Genomic DNA, 18,925 nt, shown 5'->3' with positions numbered 1-18,925 from the left:
ACCACTTGATTTTGCAGTTTTAACAAATTTTATTTCTATTTTCTCAAAAATGCCAATTTTCCAGTTCTAACCATTTAAATGCCAAAACTAATTATTTAATAACTAAAATATATTATTAAATAATATTGTCATTTAATTTAATTATTAACTAGACATATAAAGTCCATTAATAAATAAATAAACCTAGAATCTCTTTTCTTTACAATTTCACCCCTGCTTAGTGAAAATTCATAAATTAGACATAGTCTAACTTTAGAATTATAATTGATCAATCACGAATCAATTATTGAGTCTTACAAGCAGAATGTTCTCAACTAGAATGGGGACCATGGATCTATATGCTGAGCTTCCAATAAGTGAACCAAATTTACCAAGTAAATTCCTACTTATTAATTCTTCGTTGAATCCACTCTTAGAACTTAGAATTGCACTCTCAGACTTATATAGAGCATATTATATGTTCCACGATATCAATATGCTATCTCATTTAACCATTGTTATAATCTTATTGTGATTTAAAGATCCTCTATATAGATGATCTACATCGAGATGGGATAATTTTACCGTTCTCACCCCTCAATGTATTTTGCCCCTTAAAATACTTAGCTACCTGTAAATGGTGTTTAGTGATCTAATAATTAGTCAGTTAAACAAGAGCTCCTCCATTTACCTCTATTTGCTAAGCTCGAAGGGAATCATCACTTGACTTCTATACACCAGTAGAAGCTATAGATTCCATATTTATGTTCAGCACTCCCACTCAATCATACTATCATGTTCCCAAAATATACGTATCACCCTGACCTAAAAGTAGGCTTAACTAATAAATCAAAGAACATGAATAGCACTCCTGAGTTGAGCCTAAGCATATTAGGATTTAGATTCTTTTAATCTTAAGATCAACTACTGATATTGACTTGGAAAGATATATATAACGGTAAGTTTGTAATATCTTAACTTAGTTGCAATATCGGTCCAGTCCAATGTATACTCCATACATTCGAAACTAGTATACTTTACTAATGTCCTGGAAAGAACATAACACTTACTCCAAGTGTAAGTACACATCATCGCTGATTATCACATTAGTGTAAATCCAAAATACTGATGAAACATGGACCAATTCTTTTGATTCATATGATCACAATCACATTCCACTGTGTTGACGATACTGTAATTGTGAATAAACATATGATCTGGATTTAACTGATTTTGTGTATAAAAGTAATAAACATATTAAACCATTAGCATGTAAAATTCATGCAAACATAAATCACTTCAAATTTCTTATATTGATAACTAATCAGATTGTAAAGAGTTAGGGCATAAAACCCAACACTTCTCTCTTAGAGGAATACCCCTCAAGATATAGCTCGCAAGCTAACCGCATACTCGCATACGGTCCCTACATTCTAAATGTCACTTTGATGAAGATGTTGAACTAATGTCTCGTCATTCTGACTCTTCGCCCCTCGACATTTCAATGTTGCCTTAGTACCTTATTCCTGCTGACTTTCACCTTAGGCAAACATTGCCATGGTGTTATCTTAGTACCTGAGTCCTACAAACTTTCACCCTAGATAACGGGCACTGCCTGTGTCCCGAGTCTTCTTGACTTTACACGCGAATGCCTGACCGCCCAACTCTTCATGCACACCATGCCATCTAAAAGTGCATCCCACAGGATGTGACTCACGAGTCAACTATCTCAGATAGCACCCCTGTCGATTTCCATATGCATGCATTATCCACTCAACCATCCAATTGATTCACACTTGCATCACGCCCTACCGGCTCCCACGATGTACTAAGTTCCAATGATGCAGCCCTCTGGCCTTCATGCAAACTCTAAAACCCTTCTTGAACTTCGCAGGCTCACATGACTACTAAGTCTCACTGGCACGACCATCTGGCCTCTACTCAAACTCTAGCGCCATCTTAACACTTGCGCTCGGTCTTCTTAGCCCTACTGGCTTCTTTGATGCATTCATTCCACAACTTTGCATCTCTATCGATGTCTTTGTGTGACTTACGCCCACTGGCGCTTTTACAAGCCCACACATCCCACTCAACTGCCTCGGCGCTTCCATATGGATCAAATAAAAGGGTGATTAAGCTTATGATGTAAAATTACTATTTTGCCCTTTACTTACTTGCTAAATAAGCTTGTAACTCTAGGGGTAAAATAGTTCAATTCTATTAGCCTGATATTCAAAAATATCTAATAATATTATTTTGTGAAATACTTGATACTAAACTGTATCTATGTGACTAAAATGGTTGTATGTCATATGTCTACTATTTTGGGCATAAAATATGAAAATATTAAGTTTCATGTATGCTTTTTATGATACACTTAGAATTCAATAAAATCTTTGGAACTTATAAATTATCAAATGCATATTTCTTGCGAATAGATTCCATATGACATAATACACACATAATTATAATTTACAAATAATTGATATTAATTGTCTACAAATTTCATATTTTAGGTATTTAGTCATTACATTGTACTTATTGTTTAATTAGTTATTCGTTCTTGTATATTTAGTTACATAAAAAAAAATAAGTATATGTATATTTTTTAGTTGATAGTTTATTTTTAATTAAGTTTAAATCTTTTTGTTATTGCACTAAGTTGAATAAATTCTTAGTGTTTTTATTGAACTATATTAAAGTGAACATATATATGTTTTTTAGTTATTATTTAGTTGATCTTTTATTATTTAGTTGATCTTTTATATGTAATTGTCATGATGTTTAGCTTTATTATATTTTCATTTACATATATTAAAGCAGAGTTGGTATCCAATATTTTCGCTAAGTGATGTGGAAAATAATTAAAGAAAGGATACGTCATCATGAAGAAGGTTTGTGAGGTACACCCCGCACAAGACAAGAATCAAAATTTGACAAGTTCGGGATGAACCGCCTGGGCAGTATGAGGTACGCCACCCAAGAGGAAGCTTCATACCTTGGGTGGCATACACCATGTTGCGCAAGAAGAAATTTTTAATCGTGGGCAGCATGAACTTGTCTCCCAGGTAGTTTTTGGGTGCAATTTGTCTATTCCAAGTTTCATTTCGTAGAAAGTGGTTTGATACACTCCGTAGAAAGAAAAAAGTGAAGTTCGGGGTGCCCATGTGTGGAATACACATCTGAGTAGCATACTCATCCTTCCTGGGAGGATTTTCGGGTGCAGTTTTCTAATATCAAGTTAATCTTTCGCATTCCACAATCAGATACCTTTCTAAAGAAGATTAAGCACATTAACTTAATTGTCTCAACAACTTAAAGATTTTGTCCCTAAGTATACACCTAGGCGGCGTACAATCATGTTACAAAGGAAGAGTTATCTCAATTGCACTTGTAATCCCGTAGCGCAACCCTTGTGTGTAGCATTTTCTTGACAGATAAGACATGCCTCGCAATAAGGAAATAAGACAACAAAGTATTGTTCTGGGAGCACATGTATACCCTAGGTTGCATACATCAAGGCTCCCCCTTAGCGCGCGCGAGTGTGAAGACCAAGCCGATATCTTCATTTAATGTTGAAGATTGCTAGAGAATTAAGATCAATCAAATCCCACCGATTGAGGAAACTGATTGGCGTGCGGAGTTGGACAATAAATGCTAATTAATTCCCTCCCTGTAAATATAATCCTTCCATCACAATGAAAGGGGTGGGCGATTTCATTTGTAAGCAAAAACTCAGCAGATAATACAACTAGTGAGTCTTTCTACTCTAAAAAAACTCACTTAAACGTTTCTTATGATCTTGAGTGTAGAATTAAAGATAATACAACTAAAAGGGAATCAAGTTATTACAGAGATATAGGGGTTAAACCTTTATAAAAATCGAGTGTCGATATTGATATCATCTTTGTTGCCATTTTATTTATCGTAATTAACGTTGTTTTTGTGACTCCGCGTCAATTAAATATTTTTCGGGTTGACAACAGTTATAAGTTTTTTGATATTGTTTTGTTTCCTTATAATTTAGGCTAATTAGGATTTTTGCCCCCTGAACTTTGACATATACCAAATCATGCCCCCTGAACTTTTAAGGTCGTTAAAAATGCCCCCTGAACTATTGAGATTGTTGGATTTAAGGACTTTTTTCCAATTTTAGTAAAAAAGTTTAACATGGATGAAAGTTCAGAGGGCATAATTTAGTACATGTCAAAGTTCAAGGGACATGATTTGGTAGATATCAAAGTTTGGGAGCATAATTTAATACATAAACAATCTTTGAAATAGTAAAACTGAATGAAAAACCCTAAACCCTAATCAGAGATTGGAGAACTCTGTTGTAAGATGCACTAGTGCAGCCTCAAAGTCAGTTTCGCGGTTGTCCCCTAGGGAGTCAGAAGTTTTATTTGTTTTAAGACAGGGCAGTGAGGTTTGCTTTAATTTCCCTAGCTTTGGTTAAAGATGTGGAACCTATTCTATTTTTGTAACCACGGTATTCCTCCGCCACAAGTGAGGATTCTTATCCATATCGGGGATGGGGCTAGTCTGAGACATTGGCCTCGTTCTCTTTTTCAAAAAACACTGAATGAAATTTGACAAAAGTCTTTCAATACAACAATTTTAATAGTTCAGGGGGCATTTTTAACGATCTTAAAAGTTCAGGGGCATGATTTAATACATGTCAAAGTTCAGGAGGCAAAAATCCTAATTAGCCTATAATTTATTTACAATTGAGCTCTAGTTGATTTGCATATTGTAGTGGAGTTGATATGTCTTTTTGTTTTTCGTTGCTTTTCGATGTTTTTTTTTTTTTTTTTGTTATTTTATAGTTTATTTATAATTTATTTCTAGTTGATTTACATATTGTAGCGTGTTTGATGTTATGTTGTTTTTTCACACTATTTTTTTTAATAAAAAAATGTTATATTTTTATAATTTTAAAACTTTAATAAAAAAATTAAATTTGTAGTATTATAAATAAAAAGTTTTGGCAAAAAATCTCTATAAATTAAGCCAAAAAATTAAAGCATACGACGCCGTTTGTTGGCTTACCAAAAGCAATACAGAGACAAAGAGACCTACCGCTACGGCTGTGTAAGCTTTGAGAGGGCTCCGTCCGTGGTGAATGAGGAGAGAGTTAAGGGAGGAGGGTCCGACAACCCCATAGAACCAGACGAAGTGGAGCCAGCCTCAAGTAAACCTCTCCTTTCCTTTAACCCATTTTTCTCCTATTCTCCTTTCATTATTTCCCCACTTCGATCTCCACTCTAATTTGGTATTCTGTGTGTTTGTACGATCTCCTTCTATGAATTCTGGGTGTGCTTTTGACCATTTGGTTTGTGTTTTGTTTTTGTGTAGCTTTGCGTATTGTGGAACTGATTTTCTCTAAATTCTGCTTAGTGGGATTCTCCCAAGTCACACAACGCCATGGCTTCTTTATTCAAGGTAAGCTTTTTTAGTTTCTCGTATAATTTTTTTAATGGTAATACTGGTTGAAAGGTCGGAAGAATATTGCAATGGGAATGTCATAGAGGTGGTCAGAATTAACTATCTAAAATTAAATTTGCTTAAAATAAAGATGTGCTAAGGGTTTAGGGTTTTCAGAAATGATATGCTAATTGTAGTGATGGTGTATAGTTTCTCATCATGTTGGGAATTTATGCATGCTTCATATAACATTCCGTGAAGACTATGTATGGTGTATTATTGATAATAATATTTTTATACTTGGGACTTTTTTTATTGGCAATTATGTACTCAGAACAATTTCAAATTTTATTTGGATACCAGACAGAATGTTGGTTTCTTTATGAAATCATTACCCTAATGAGTGGTCAATGTATTGTGCATTGGACTATTAGTACTCTGTTACATGCGTATTTAGTTAATTTGTTTCTTCTTAATTTTGTCTTAGGATCTAACAAAGCTTTCAGCATATCGGGATAGAAGATTTCCCGGCTCGCAAGAGGAATTCGAACAAGCACTTTTGGCATCGAATACTTGTTATGTTGGGAATATGTCCTTTTATACAACTGAAGAGCAAGTTTATGAGCTTTTCTCCCGTGCCGGAGAAATTAAGAAGATTATTATGGGATTGGATAAGAATACAAAAACACCTTGTGGTTTTTGTTTTGTAATGTAAGGGCTCCATTCTCCTTATAATCAATATTAATTCGGCCTTTGAAATCTTTAACCAAGTAAAGTTTATAAATTATTTTTATTAGATGGAATCTCTGAAAAATGTTTGTTGCAAGTCAAGGTTATATATACTTTCTATGTCGAAACACTTAATCTATAATCATTTGATAGATACTGATGACATGCATGTGCTGATAGTACCGATTGCTGTGTTTTCTTTATCTATTGAACTTCAATCATTATGCTCTTTAGGGTTGGAGTGCACCATGTGTTCCCGTGTATCTTGAAGCTAATTTTAGAATCATGATACTGCATTGTTTTCACATTTCATTTGTTTCTAACATTCATGTTGTGTGCAATTTTCTTATAAATTTTGTATAGCATTGATAGGAGTAGACTTTGAGTATTTTAATTTCTATCCTGGTTTTATATATCGAAATTGTTCATTTATTAATGTCTTTGAGTTTATAAATTTGTCCTAGCAGATACTATTCTAGAGAGGATACAGAGGATTCTGTCAAATATATAAGTGGGACAATTCTTGATGATCGTCCTATTCGTGTGGATTTTGATTGGGGATTCCAAGAAGGCAGGCAATGGGGCCGAGGTCGAAGTGGTGGACAGGTGAATTGTTATTCCTTTTTCCTGCATTGACCAGTTACTAATTTATACGTCTTTTTATTTAGTTGTTCTTCTTTGTACTTATGCAGGTCCGTGACGAATATCGTACAGACTATGATCCAGATATCCTTGTAAATTTGTCTGTTACAGTGTCTGCATTGTCATTTTCTATTATTTCCCTGAGTCCAAAGAATGCATCTTGATCTTTCATGCAATCTACACTGATTAATTATTAAAATTATGTGTTTGTCATAACATTCAGTTTTTGTAGAGTGCTCCTATTGTCTGGTTTTAGTTTTCACATGATTACGTAAGAAGTAGGTACAGTTAACCATAGAATTGCTACCAAAAAAAAAACATTATGTAGTGTTGAAGTAAGCTTCATAGCTCACAGTTTGTTATGGAGATATGCTTGATTTTGATGACAGATGGGTGGATTGGTTTGTTTTGGACCCTATGGAATAGATGAGATATAATAAGTTTTATTAATTAACTGGGCTAATTAATAAGCCTAAATTTAAGTAAAAGGAACATGATAAGGATATAGATTAGGTACACAGTTGAAAGGCATTATGTATAATCCATCTTTCATCCTGCCAATAGTACTTTGGTGGGATTTTAAAGCAGAACCAATTTCGATCTTTTGTGCCTGATTAGTTAGAACTAAAGTTTTGATATGGATAATCAACTAACCAATATGAGCTAAATGCTCTATGGATATTTATATCTTAATTAAATTATAAAAATTGTTAGGTTCTTGTGTGTTTGGCAATATTTAAAAATGTGGCCTTGTTCTAATTTATTATTACTTTTATTTGCTTGATGTTCTAATGTTTGTGTTTGAAAAAATTGCATATCTAAATTTTGAGTTGAAACTTTCTACTGTTTAGTTTCCTTAATATGTAATACGTAGAGGGGGCTATGGAAAACTAGTTCAGAAAGAATTGGAAGCTCAGAGGCAGCTTGTGGATTATGGTGCTGGGTCGTTGGGCACTTTCCCACCTGTCATGGCACCTCCATGTAAGTTGTGGAGAGCTCTTTTATAGTATAATTGCATGTACCTATAATTCAAAGCTTCAAACTTTTATTTCTTGCTCAAATACTTATCTTCACTTACCTTATAGAACTAGAGCTTTTGAAGAAGCAGATGCTGCTTCAAGTTATCATATGAATTTTTCTTTTCCACACTATTTTAGTTTTAGTCATGCCAATATGCTGGTGTATGATCAGATTTCCCAAACTTGTTCATTTAATTTATTTGATATAGACAATTATTAGTTTCAGTTACATTAAGATGCTACTGTGTAGGATTAGACGACCCAATTTTTACACATCACCATCCTTAAGTTTATTTGAATATCATGGAATGATGTGCTGTATTTCTTTTCCTTTTCATAAAAGATATTAAATTGTATTTATGTTTTGCTTTAATAAGGTCTTGTTTAAGTTAAAGTTCCATTTGTAACAAAGACCAGTTGTGAAGGTCGGAATGTCTTAGTTTATAGTTGTTTTTAAATGTATGATTGTTGTCAATATTCCATAACTTGGGTTATGACAAGGATAGTAATAAAATTATATTTGTACAGTGAACTTGGTTGAAGACATACCCTGTTTGGCTTGATCAAATTGTCGTTAGTTTCTTTATATACATGAGAGTTGTGAGCTAATTTTTCATTTTTGTTTGTTTTTTAAAAACTCTTGAATGTGTAGAGGTGAAATTGTAAATATTATGTACTATATTTGTAATATGCTCTCGCCTTTTATTCCTCCAGTTGGTAGACAAGGTGGAAATCATGGTCATGGGGGTTCTTATCGGAACAGAGGTAGTTATTCTGACCACCTATTTCTGTAATCTGAATATCTGACAAACCTGTTTTTCGTGTTTTCTTACTTCTGGTTAATATTTATTTTGAAAAGCAGATTATAATCGGAAAAGATATCGAGATGATGATCGTCGTTATGAGAGCTCCAAGAGACACTCCGACAATGACTCACGGAAGAACACTGATCACGAACCCCGACCGGTAATTTCTAGTGACACCTTTCACCTTTATTTCCTCAACAAAGTTTGGAAGCTCATCATGTTTAGTGTTTATTTGTTAAAACTAAGATGGTAAACTACATTTACCCACATATAATTAATATACCAAATATGTTAATCTTCACTGTTGAAAACGGTTTCAAGGCTGAAAAAGCCTTTTAAAACATGTTTGACATAGATGACAGTGTTCAAAAGAAATGTCTGGTTAAAACCTTCTATCATATGATTATCTATATGATTGGCCGCAGGTTGCACTTATCTTTCTTTTTTCTTCTTTTGAGATGTGTTTTCCATTCTTGGTTCGTTTACCTTAAATTTATTTGGTTCCGCAGGAGAAAAATCCGAGGTTTCGCGAGAGCGGTGACTCCGATGATGAAGAGGAAGATGATGGAAAGCGGCGAAACTAGCAAGATTCATTGTCATCTTACCAACAACTTCAAAACATTAAATTTTTGTTAATTTTTATAGCTTAGTTTGTGCATTTGGTCGTGTTACAGTAAGCAGGCGATTAACTGAGACTATCGATTATGTCTTAACACAGTGATTTTATGCCAAATGAACCAAATCCTTTTGTTTCCAGATTATTGCTGTTCAGTTATAAGTACTCGAGTCACAGAAATCCAAGCACTTTGTAGTAGAAATCTCCTCATTTTTCTATTAAAGTCACTTGTAATTTCATTACGAATTTACGATCTTGAAGTACTTAAATGACAGTACTAATTACTGATTGAAAGAATTTAAGCTCAACTCCTAAAAATGTAGTCCTCACTCGCTTGAAAATAAAATTAAATCCATCCACGTTATAGTGTCATGTAAATTGCGAGTGAAGCATCGATACACTAATATTTTGGATTGGAAATAGAACTTGCTATTGCTATTAGGGGTGGCAAAACGGGTTTCGACACGGCACACAAACACGACACGAATTTTACGGGTTAGGGTCAGGAAAATTAAACACGGATCAACACGACTTGACACGAAATAAAAACGGGTCGAACACGACACGACCCGCTTAATGTGACACATTTGACACGATTTTTTTAAATATAATAAAATAAAAAAAATTAATAATAATAATATAATTATATAAAAATATATTCAATGTAAAATTAAAAAAATTTAAATTTAATTTTCTTTAATATTAAATTAAAAATATTTTAATTTTATTAAATTTTATTATATATATAACAAACTATATATACAAATGTATATAAATTTTTTAATGGAACTTAAATTTATTATTTTTCTTTACAATTCCAGCTTCAATAATAGCAAAACAAATCACAGTAGGTCGATACAAACACGATACGATTTTTTACGGATCGAGTTAGAGTTGAGATAATTAAACACGAGTCAAAAAACAGAACAACACGTTTGACACGAAATATAAAAACGAGTCACATAAAATATGACACGAACACGACACGATGACACGTTTTGCCACCCCTACTTGCTATGCTACATCTAAAACATTGCCTGAGGGTGGAGCCCCCGTTAAAATTGAATTTAAAACATTAATCATGCCATACATTTAGTCTTAACACCCACTGTCTCTTCATCAGACTCAAAACACAAACTATTTAATTACGAATACCATCATCCCAACAAATGATTATTAGACTAAACTTTCGTTGAAACTACAAAATTGGATTCCAGGAGCCATGCTAGACCCTCGTATATTTTCTGCTAGCATCTGCCACAAAGTCAGGTTCATACTCCGTTTACTGTTTTCCTACTGCTGCTGCAATGTCTTCACTCAATTAGCAGTGAAAATGGGCTTATCTCTTGTTTTCTGTGACCAAGACGCCCCCAAACGACCGCTCTTCTGTTCATTACTCTACTACTTTTACGATTCTCTTTTTACGCAAGGGCTGTGTGGTAATACTTCCAGGGGTACTGTGTGCCTTCCTCCTCTCTTCTTTTCTTCTTTCAGCATCTGTCATGGTGCGCTTGAGATTAGTGGCCTTGTATATTGGTTTGGGCAAATGTCTATGTCTCACAATTCGCTTGACATCGGGTAGGTGCTTGTAGCGGTTCTTGACAGCCTCTTGATACTCGTGCTTTTTCTGTTCTCTCGGAAGAAGCTGCACAGTAACAAATGGTTAGAAGTTAAGAGCTTAAAAGTAGGTACTTGACAAAAGAAACATCCTAAAGAACAAGTTGGACACACTGTTTGGAGCTATGCTACAGACTGGCTAAAAACATGTTGCCAAATTTAAGACATTATTTACAAATTTTTATCAAGTCTATCCACTTCGCCTAGCAGTAATCAAGATGCTTGATCCAGTTTGAACAGTGAGGACATAAATAAAGTAAGTGATTCTTACAACTCCCAATTGTTCTGATGCTTTAGCCTTCCAAAGTCTAAGGTTGGTGTCATCACTACCAGAAATAACATAAGTTCCATCGCAGCTGAATTTAACAGAAAACACCCTGCAGTAAAAGAGGAAGCAAATAGGAATGGTAAGGCCAGATACAAAAGATAAGATTGCTTAGAAAATTTAGACACAGCTTATAATATATCAAGAATCCGGGCAGCTAAAAAAGTAGAAGCATGACTGAATTCAAAAAGGAAAACTGTTCAAACCTTTGCATTCTCTTTGTATGATAAATTTCTCGGCTGTGACCACCATTAAATGGGAAAATTCTTACCTGCACAAAGAAATTTTTCAATAGAATCATTGGACCGTTTATTAACTAAATTACTGTCCGAAGAAAGCATAATTGACTCATCAATGCAGTACTCACTGTTCTATCATAAGAACCAGTCACGAATTCCCGACCAGTTGGAGAATAATCAATATCCATCCTAGAAAAGAAAAGAAATGTGAAAAAAAGTGCCATATTCGTATATGAAATAACTTGAGGTGTAAAATATAAATTCAACAAAGATATTACATTAGCAACTTACACTGCAGAAACATGATCTTTATGTACACACTTAGCTTCACTGAGCTTCCTAGCATCATAACTATAGCAATTGGAGTCTTCATTTGCCTGATTAATCAAAGGATTGATATGCATAACAGCTGAGTATTCTTAAAAAAAACAAGAGGATATACCTATATTTGTATATTCTATACCATAGGATACTACAACAAGAATCTATCAAACCTTACTATGATTTTGTTAGAATGAAGGTCATGCTCATGCCTACATGCTACATGAGGGAGAAACCTTCTAAATGCCACATCTTTTACTCCCAATTATTTATTTACTTAATTCAACTTGAGAATTATTTTTTATCAAGTTAAACAATTTTAGTACTAAAAAAAAAACCTTTTCAAATGAAGTTAGACTACATTTCACACAAGTCACAACCCTTATTCCAACAACAGAAGCAGCTAAAACTACAAATGTATTATAAAACAATTTCATAAGTATGATATGCACATAGAGATCTAAAACCTCCAAAATGAACAAATTCAGAAGCACTACTAAACCGCAGGAGTTTAATAAATGTGCTTACAGCAGTGAAATTTATTGGCTCCATAGGATTCCAAGCAATGGAATTGGTTCTTGTCTGTCACAATAAAATAAAAGGTAAGAATAGTTGGAAATAATTTGGGCATCATTAAATAATCATAGTGAATATCAATGTGAGATGTGCCATAAATACCCTCATTATTATCTTTGTTACTTCTTTTGACGTCCGCAAGTCATACAGTACAATACCGCGGTCACTGGAAAAGAATATATAATAAAATTATTTAGTAGTAGAATATGCTTCCAAACAATATTAAAAAGGAAAAAATGACCATAGAAGTGAAGCTAAGACCAAAGTGATAATTGATCCTTGGAGATTATTTACCAACTTTATTACCCATAAGTGAAAGTAAGGCTAACTATATGATATTTACACGCTACAATGTGTGCTGTGCCTTTATAGAGGCATTCAGCTCAACTTGCTTCCACTATCACTAAAGATAGTAGGCTCATAAGTTACCCTTCACACCAAATCCAATAAACTAATAGAAATGCCAAAAACCTAGCCATTGCGAAATTGCAAGAGGAACCCAAGTAGCTGAAACAAAGACTGGTAAGAGTGTCCAACACAAAATTAAACATTTATTAAGACTTAAATCCTCAGAAAATTACTAGTTCATCATTGCACTGCTACAAAATGAACCGGCTCCCCTTTTTTCCTTCTGAGTTCTGACCAACTCAATCACCACAAGCTGTCTAATTCTATTCACTTAGACCAGATTTTATTCTCATCCCCACATAATTTAGAGTGAGCAAACATATGCACACCACTAACACTGGTCAATTGCATTGATGGAATACTTGATCTAAAAAGTATATGGCATGTTGAAGCTGAATCATAGCATAATTTACTACTTTTAGCATATATCTAATTAACAGAATCCTATACGTACGTTGCGGTTGTTGCTAAGACATTTGGCTCTCCAGGATTGAATCGAACAGATATCACCGTGTCTGTACCCCATTCAAATATCTTTTCTGGCACTGACCTGTAAATCATAGGTATATACAATGTCATGTCATGCAACAATGGAGAAAAACAATATTACTAACTTATCACTCTTAAAGAGAATAACAAGGTTGAATCAGAACTTATTGTGATTCCATATATGAACTCCTGCTCCAGCAGTGGCAAAGCGATCACCATTCCACTGGTGATCAACAGCCCTGTAGAAAAAAATAAAAAAAAAACAATTGGAAATTAAAACATTGCATCGGAAGAAAATTTAGTCTACTACATGCAGAAATTCCATTAAGATGCTTACCAAAATGCGTTCTTCCAAACATATTCTTCCAGGGCCTGGAAGCATGAAATATAGCTTGTTAGCTAAATATATAAAAGTAAATTTAACTCAATACATACATCAACATACAAAATAAGAAAAAAAAACCCACCTGAGTAGATTTTTCAGTTGAGTCACTTGGTTCCACTACATCAGAAGAAGGGACATTCCAAAGCCTGACACTAAATACAAGACCCAAAAGAATTATTATTCCAAGAATGAAAAATCACGATATGATAAGAGTATGGGGGGTACATATGGTTCTTTTAATTTTTAAAGTATCAGACAATATAGATAGACACATTCAAGATTTTGTCCTTACGTGCAATCAGTGCCACAAGAAACAAGGAGGCGTCCATCTGTAGATGCAGCTACACCTTTTACAGCTCCTTGGTGGCCAGGAAATTTGCAAACTGTTTGCCTTTTTAATACAACAAAGCATTTGCACGTAAATTACATCAAATTATGCCCAAAGTAGCAACAAAAGAACAATTAGAAGAATAAACAAAACCCAGTCCATAGTGCCAGTGTCATACCTTGTAGCTAAATCCCAAAGACGAATTTCTGCAAAGATGAGAAAACACATATTACTTTAGTCAAGGATCTCAAGTTTCTCAACGCTAAGATGTTTAAATATTATTCAAAATTCTCTGCACACCGATAAAGGACGCAGTATCTAATTTCTAATGATTCTATCTTTTTTATCAACTTAAATAAATAACTAATAAATAAATAAAATTGTTCACTACATGTCAAAATTATATTGTTAATGTCAGAAATCACCAACTTCTGTCCTGGCAAGGAGCTAGCACAATCACCTATTCACTTTTCTAATATCATCTTACCCCAGCTAGATAAAATGTAGGAGAAACAACGTGATATCACAGTCAAAGTTGAAAGATGAGGGAAAAGAGAATCATCTTCGGTAACCAAGACAATGTTAGTCCTATTGTTCAACCATCTTTAACTTGTTCTTAATTTAACAAAGCTTTCTCAGCTGCCAATCAGAGACTAAAAGCAATAACATTGTCATAAAATAATCAACATACCTCCATCCATTGAGCCCGAAAAAATTCCTTTCAAGTGGTTAGGATTCTTGGTCATGCACGAAACAGCATCCATGTGCCCATCCATTGCTCCAATAAACGGCCTCGCAAATATCTTTAGGAAAAAGAAAAAAGAGTAAAAACCCCCAACATGCCCAAGTATAAAAAAATAATAATACATAAAATCGCCGGTACAAATTACCTTCTCCAATTTGGCGGCGTTGAGAGCCCGAACATACTCGACAGCTTTCTCTTGGCTTCGAATGTTGGGGTCGAAATTACGGAATACCCTCTAATCATAATAGCAAAAAGTTAGAAAATTTTCAGAAAAGTAGACTAAATATATCGAGTGGATAACAAGACCTCACCTGAAGATCTTGGCTTCGTTCTCGAGTGAATTCGTCTGTGGAACGAGAGATTACTTTGACCTTCATAGTTGGTGTAGTTGCGAACAATGGTGAAGCAAGGGATGGTATAAACCCTACTAAGTATACAGTTTCTGAAGAAGAAAATAAGGTTGTTGAACGAGCGATGGCTGTGCTAGAGTTAAGAGGCGTTCCTCCTTTTGCTAAAAACCCTGCCTAAGGCTTAAGCCCTTTCTTCTTCTTAATATTATTATTTTATTTTGGGTAAATACCATTTTGGACCTTGTGTTTTGCAAAAGTTACAGATTGGACCCTGTGTTTTGTTAAATGACAAAATGGACCCTGTATTTTCTAAAATAGTAAAAAAAAGACACTGAGCTTAATTTTTGACAACTTTTTTTTTAATACAACCAACTTGAAGACAACGCTTAATATGAAAAGATACCAAAAATGTAAACTGTTTTGTTATAGCACTTTTAGATCGGATTATAATTAAACTTTATTTTGACAAAAAATCAATTCAGGGTCCTATTTGTACTATTTTAGAAAATACAAGGTCCATTTTGTCATTTAAAAAAACACAGGGTCCAATTGGTAACTTTTATAAAACAAAGGGTCCAAAATAGTATTTACCCTTTTATTTTTAGGAAACCCTTTTATTTTTTATTTTTTATATATAAATATTTTTATTATTGCAATTAAGATAAGCAATTTTTTGTTAGAAAAAAAAAAAAGGCAATTTTTTATTTTTTCTTAAGAGCACTCCCAACAGTTTTTTTATTCCATCTTTTAATATATATCATAAAAAATTTACTTTTTTTATTTTAAATTACACAATATATTAGTTTATTTAAATACATTAACAAAATTCTATTTTTTAAAAAAAATATATTATATTTTATTCATTTTAAATATATAATATTAATCTATACACATGTCCATACTAGGTAGATGTTACGTGCCTGTTAATTTTATTTTAGTTTTTAATTTTTTTTAATATCATAATTTTAAAATTAATAATATTCAATATAGTGATAATCATTGAAATTTGAAAGCATAATAGTGATTTAAATAAAAATAAAAATTACTTTTATATTTTGTAATAGTAATTAAAAAAAAATTATTATTCGTCCTAAATTTATCTTCAGAATTAATGAAAAATGTTCATCTGGTTAAACTATCAAAACATTCAAATTTAATTTAAAATAATATTTAAAATTTAAATAATTCTAAATATCAAAATTTGAAAATAATTTTTAATAAAAATTAAACAATATGAACAAATTTATTATTAATTGTAACACTTTAGGTGGATTAGTTATATTTAGGTTTAAACCCTTTACGTGGCAACATCTAATAATTTGTTATTTTTTTTATTGAAAAAAAAAGTCACCCAATAATTTCTCATAAACCAAAAATTCTGTTATATACCCACATTATATATAGAATAGATATTTAAAGCAATGAATAGTATTCGATCTATATATTTATAGAGCATAAATATTAAATTTAAAAAAAAAAAAAAAACTTTAAAATGAAGAAAAAGTTTAAATCATCTGTTGTAGCATGTTTTTAGTACGATTTTTTAATTTTTTAAAAATTTCTCTATTTTAGAAAAATTGTTGTGAAGCGCTCTATATTAAGATAAACAAAATTTATTATAGTGTGTGTTAATGCTTAAAAAAAATTGATTTATTTTTGTTGTTTGCAAAACTACTTAAAAATAAAATTAATGGAAAGTTCTTTCAAATTATATTTACTATTATTAAAAATAAAAATATATATGAATAAATTGAAAATTATATAATTTATTCTAATAGTCCATTGTTTTTCTTTTCTTTTTTTTTTTTTTTCCAAATTTCCCCCCCAAAAAAAAGATCTTTGAATTAATAGAATGACTTTTATTTTTTTATCTAAACACTTCTACAAATTTGATATTATTTTTTGAAAAGAAAAATATAAAAATTAAATCAAATAGAATCATAAAATGTGATAAAAACTTTTCGGCACAACACAAGCCTTTAGAGGCACAACCACAACATAGTACAAACAAAATTATTATTCATCTTGATGAAAGAGCTTATGTGGAATTTCACCATTAAATGGTTGAAAAAAACTCTAAAATATCATTTTTCTTCCATTCTGGAACTGTTAGAGTGAGACTATACTTTTGTTAGTTCTCCTTATGTTGAGGACTCCTTTAGGCTGGCCCTGTGTTCTAGTACCCTCAAGGGGATTGTGGATTATAGTTTTGCAATCTCGTTTACTGCTTGTCATCTGTGTGTGGCATTTGTCTCGTTTACTGATTGTGGATTATAGATAAGCAGTGTAATCAGTTGCATTTGGTTAAGCAACTCCTCTGACCTTCTTGACGACTTCTTCGAGCTTGCTAAAATTGTTAGCTCTATCTAGAAACTCTTGAATGGTGTATGCTGATTTGAGTTTCAAGTCTTTCTAGAATGGACTCATTACTGTTAGTCCAGCTATCATTGCCATGACCGTGCCATCTTTACTGAGTATCTTCATCTGCATGGTTTCCTCTAAGAATTGTTGTAGGTAATCCTTTAGAGGTTTGTCTTGTTGCTTAATGCAGACCAAATCACTGGGTTCGATTGGTCTGTGTCTTGATAGGGAGAATCAATCATAGAATGCTTGCTTAAGCATTTTCCAAGAATCAATAGATCCTAGAGAAAGCTTGAGATACCACTACTATGCTACTTCTTATAGTGTGGCAGGAAAGACTTGACAATGAGAATCATCTCGAATACCTTGCAGGTCAGTCTGTACTTCGAAGTTGTGTATGTGAGAGATAGGGTCTTCTTTGCCAGTGTATGGATGCCACACTGGATTTCTAAAATTTGAGGGGATCTCCAAAGCCTTAATTCGATCTGAGAGAGGATAACACCGCTCATGATCTAATTCATACTTTATTGGCTTTTGAGTAGTGATACCCTTAACCAGAGTGTCAAATTTGGCCCAACACACTGTGGTGATGTGTGTATCAGTTGGCCGCTTCCTGTTGATGTTGTTATTCAGGCTCTTTTGTCTTCCAAGTCGATCAAAGGCATTGATCGACCTAGGCCTTGTGGTTGTTTCCTGATCGTGTGGCCTTGATGACAACTTTGGGGATTTATCCTGTATGACGATAGAGTGGTCTCTCGAGCGTTTACTTCATGAAGAGCTACTCACAGTACTATACCAACTATTTCCTTCAAAATATTCTTCCTTAGAGTGACATGTGTGGAGGGAGTTGGACTGATTGCTCAAGTTCAACATGTCTCCATGCACCAATGGGAAGTATTCGTACTGTTGGTCATCGGGACCTCGGGCGAAGTACCTACACCAAGCTACTTGTTCATCTCGAGAGTACTTTTGAGTGTGGAGTAGTTCATTAATCCTTACCCTCTAAATCTCATACTCTCCACTTTCGTGGTAGATAGGTCACTTTCCCTTTATAGGGTCACGAGGTGGTCTAGAGTCATTAGACTTGTGAAGAGAGTCCCAGGAAGAGATTGGTTTCTCACATTGTTCAAATTGCTTTGAGCAGAATTGTGGTTGGTCCTATCAGCTGTGTGTGGTGGACCGGTAGGTCTGCGATCTTGAGTTAGAGTCATTTCGGATGATTGCTCATAGCTCGTTTCCCTAACAAGTGACTACCCCATATCAGGTAGAGGACCCATAGATCCAAGTTCCCTAATCTAAGTCCTTTTGGATGCTCGCTCAAAGTTGGCTTCCTTATGGGGAATCCCAATGCCTGCTGCTTGTTGAGTAGTGGCATGGCTACCAGGAGTGGTATTGTGGCTTTCAATGAAAGCACCAAAATATTGATGTTGAAAAGTGGTCAACACCAGTTTGCTAGATTAGTGAGATGAATAATAAGTTTTAAGTAAATAATTTAGAGAGACACACAAAATTTATAGTAGTTTCACTCCTCGCTATGTCTACTTTGAGTTTTTATTTCTCACGAGA

The 18,925-nt window shown here is 33.5% G+C and overlaps 2 protein-coding genes across 2 annotated transcripts; one reads left to right on the top strand and one right to left on the bottom strand.

Moving 5' to 3' along the window:
* Positions 1-4,991: 4,991 nt before the first annotated feature.
* LOC115700793 (nuclear cap-binding protein subunit 2) lies at positions 4,992-9,355 on the top strand. The gene is made up of 9 exons (XM_030628441.2): positions 4,992-5,170; positions 5,335-5,421; positions 5,891-6,114; positions 6,600-6,738; positions 6,825-6,858; positions 7,645-7,755; positions 8,508-8,558; positions 8,656-8,759; positions 9,109-9,355. Exons 2-9 carry the CDS (start codon positions 5,404-5,406, stop codon positions 9,181-9,183), a joined length of 756 nt encoding a protein of 251 aa, XP_030484301.1. The 5' UTR covers positions 4,992-5,170; positions 5,335-5,403; the 3' UTR covers positions 9,184-9,355.
* A 712-nt stretch (positions 9,356-10,067) lies between these two features.
* On the bottom strand, positions 10,068-15,200 carry LOC115699717 (uncharacterized). The gene is made up of 16 exons (XM_030627245.2): positions 14,960-15,200; positions 14,794-14,883; positions 14,595-14,706; positions 14,082-14,109; positions 13,868-13,966; positions 13,658-13,727; positions 13,528-13,562; positions 13,355-13,429; positions 13,156-13,251; positions 12,396-12,459; positions 12,246-12,299; positions 11,688-11,773; positions 11,525-11,585; positions 11,364-11,428; positions 11,104-11,209; positions 10,068-10,860 (listed from the first exon to the last, which is right to left on the bottom strand). Exons 1-16 carry the CDS (start codon positions 15,023-15,025, stop codon positions 10,609-10,611), a joined length of 1,359 nt encoding a protein of 452 aa, XP_030483105.2. The 5' UTR covers positions 15,026-15,200; the 3' UTR covers positions 10,068-10,608.
* Positions 15,201-18,925: the final 3,725 nt, after the last annotated feature.

This window comes from Cannabis sativa, chromosome 8, assembly GCF_029168945.1.
Source record: "Cannabis sativa cultivar Pink pepper isolate KNU-18-1 chromosome 8, ASM2916894v1, whole genome shotgun sequence".
NCBI classification, from domain to species: domain Eukaryota; kingdom Viridiplantae; phylum Streptophyta; class Magnoliopsida; order Rosales; family Cannabaceae; genus Cannabis; species Cannabis sativa.
This window is presented reverse-complemented; position numbering and strand designations above follow the sequence as displayed.

What these genes read in the sequence shown, in the direction of transcription:
- LOC115699717 (XM_030627245.2), bottom strand. Translation starts at nt 15,025, where the DNA reads ATGAAGGTCAAAGTAATCTCTCGTTCCACAGACGAATTCACTCGAGAA. An exon ending in ACGCCGCCAAATTGGAGAAG is followed by an intron (nt 14,707 to 14,793) that starts GTAATTTGTACC and finishes TTTTTCCTAAAG; the next exon opens with ATATTTGCGAGGCCGTTTAT. An exon ending in CTGGTTCTTATGATAGAACA is followed by an intron (nt 11,429 to 11,524) that starts GTGAGTACTGCA and finishes TTCTTTGTGCAG; the next exon opens with GTAAGAATTTTCCCATTTAA.
- LOC115700793 (XM_030628441.2), top strand. An exon ending in TGTGGTTTTTGTTTTGTAAT is followed by an intron (nt 6,115 to 6,599) that starts GTAAGGGCTCCA and finishes TTGTCCTAGCAG; the next exon opens with ATACTATTCTAGAGAGGATA. An exon ending in GGGTTCTTATCGGAACAGAG is followed by an intron (nt 8,559 to 8,655) that starts GTAGTTATTCTG and finishes TTTGAAAAGCAG; the next exon opens with ATTATAATCGGAAAAGATAT.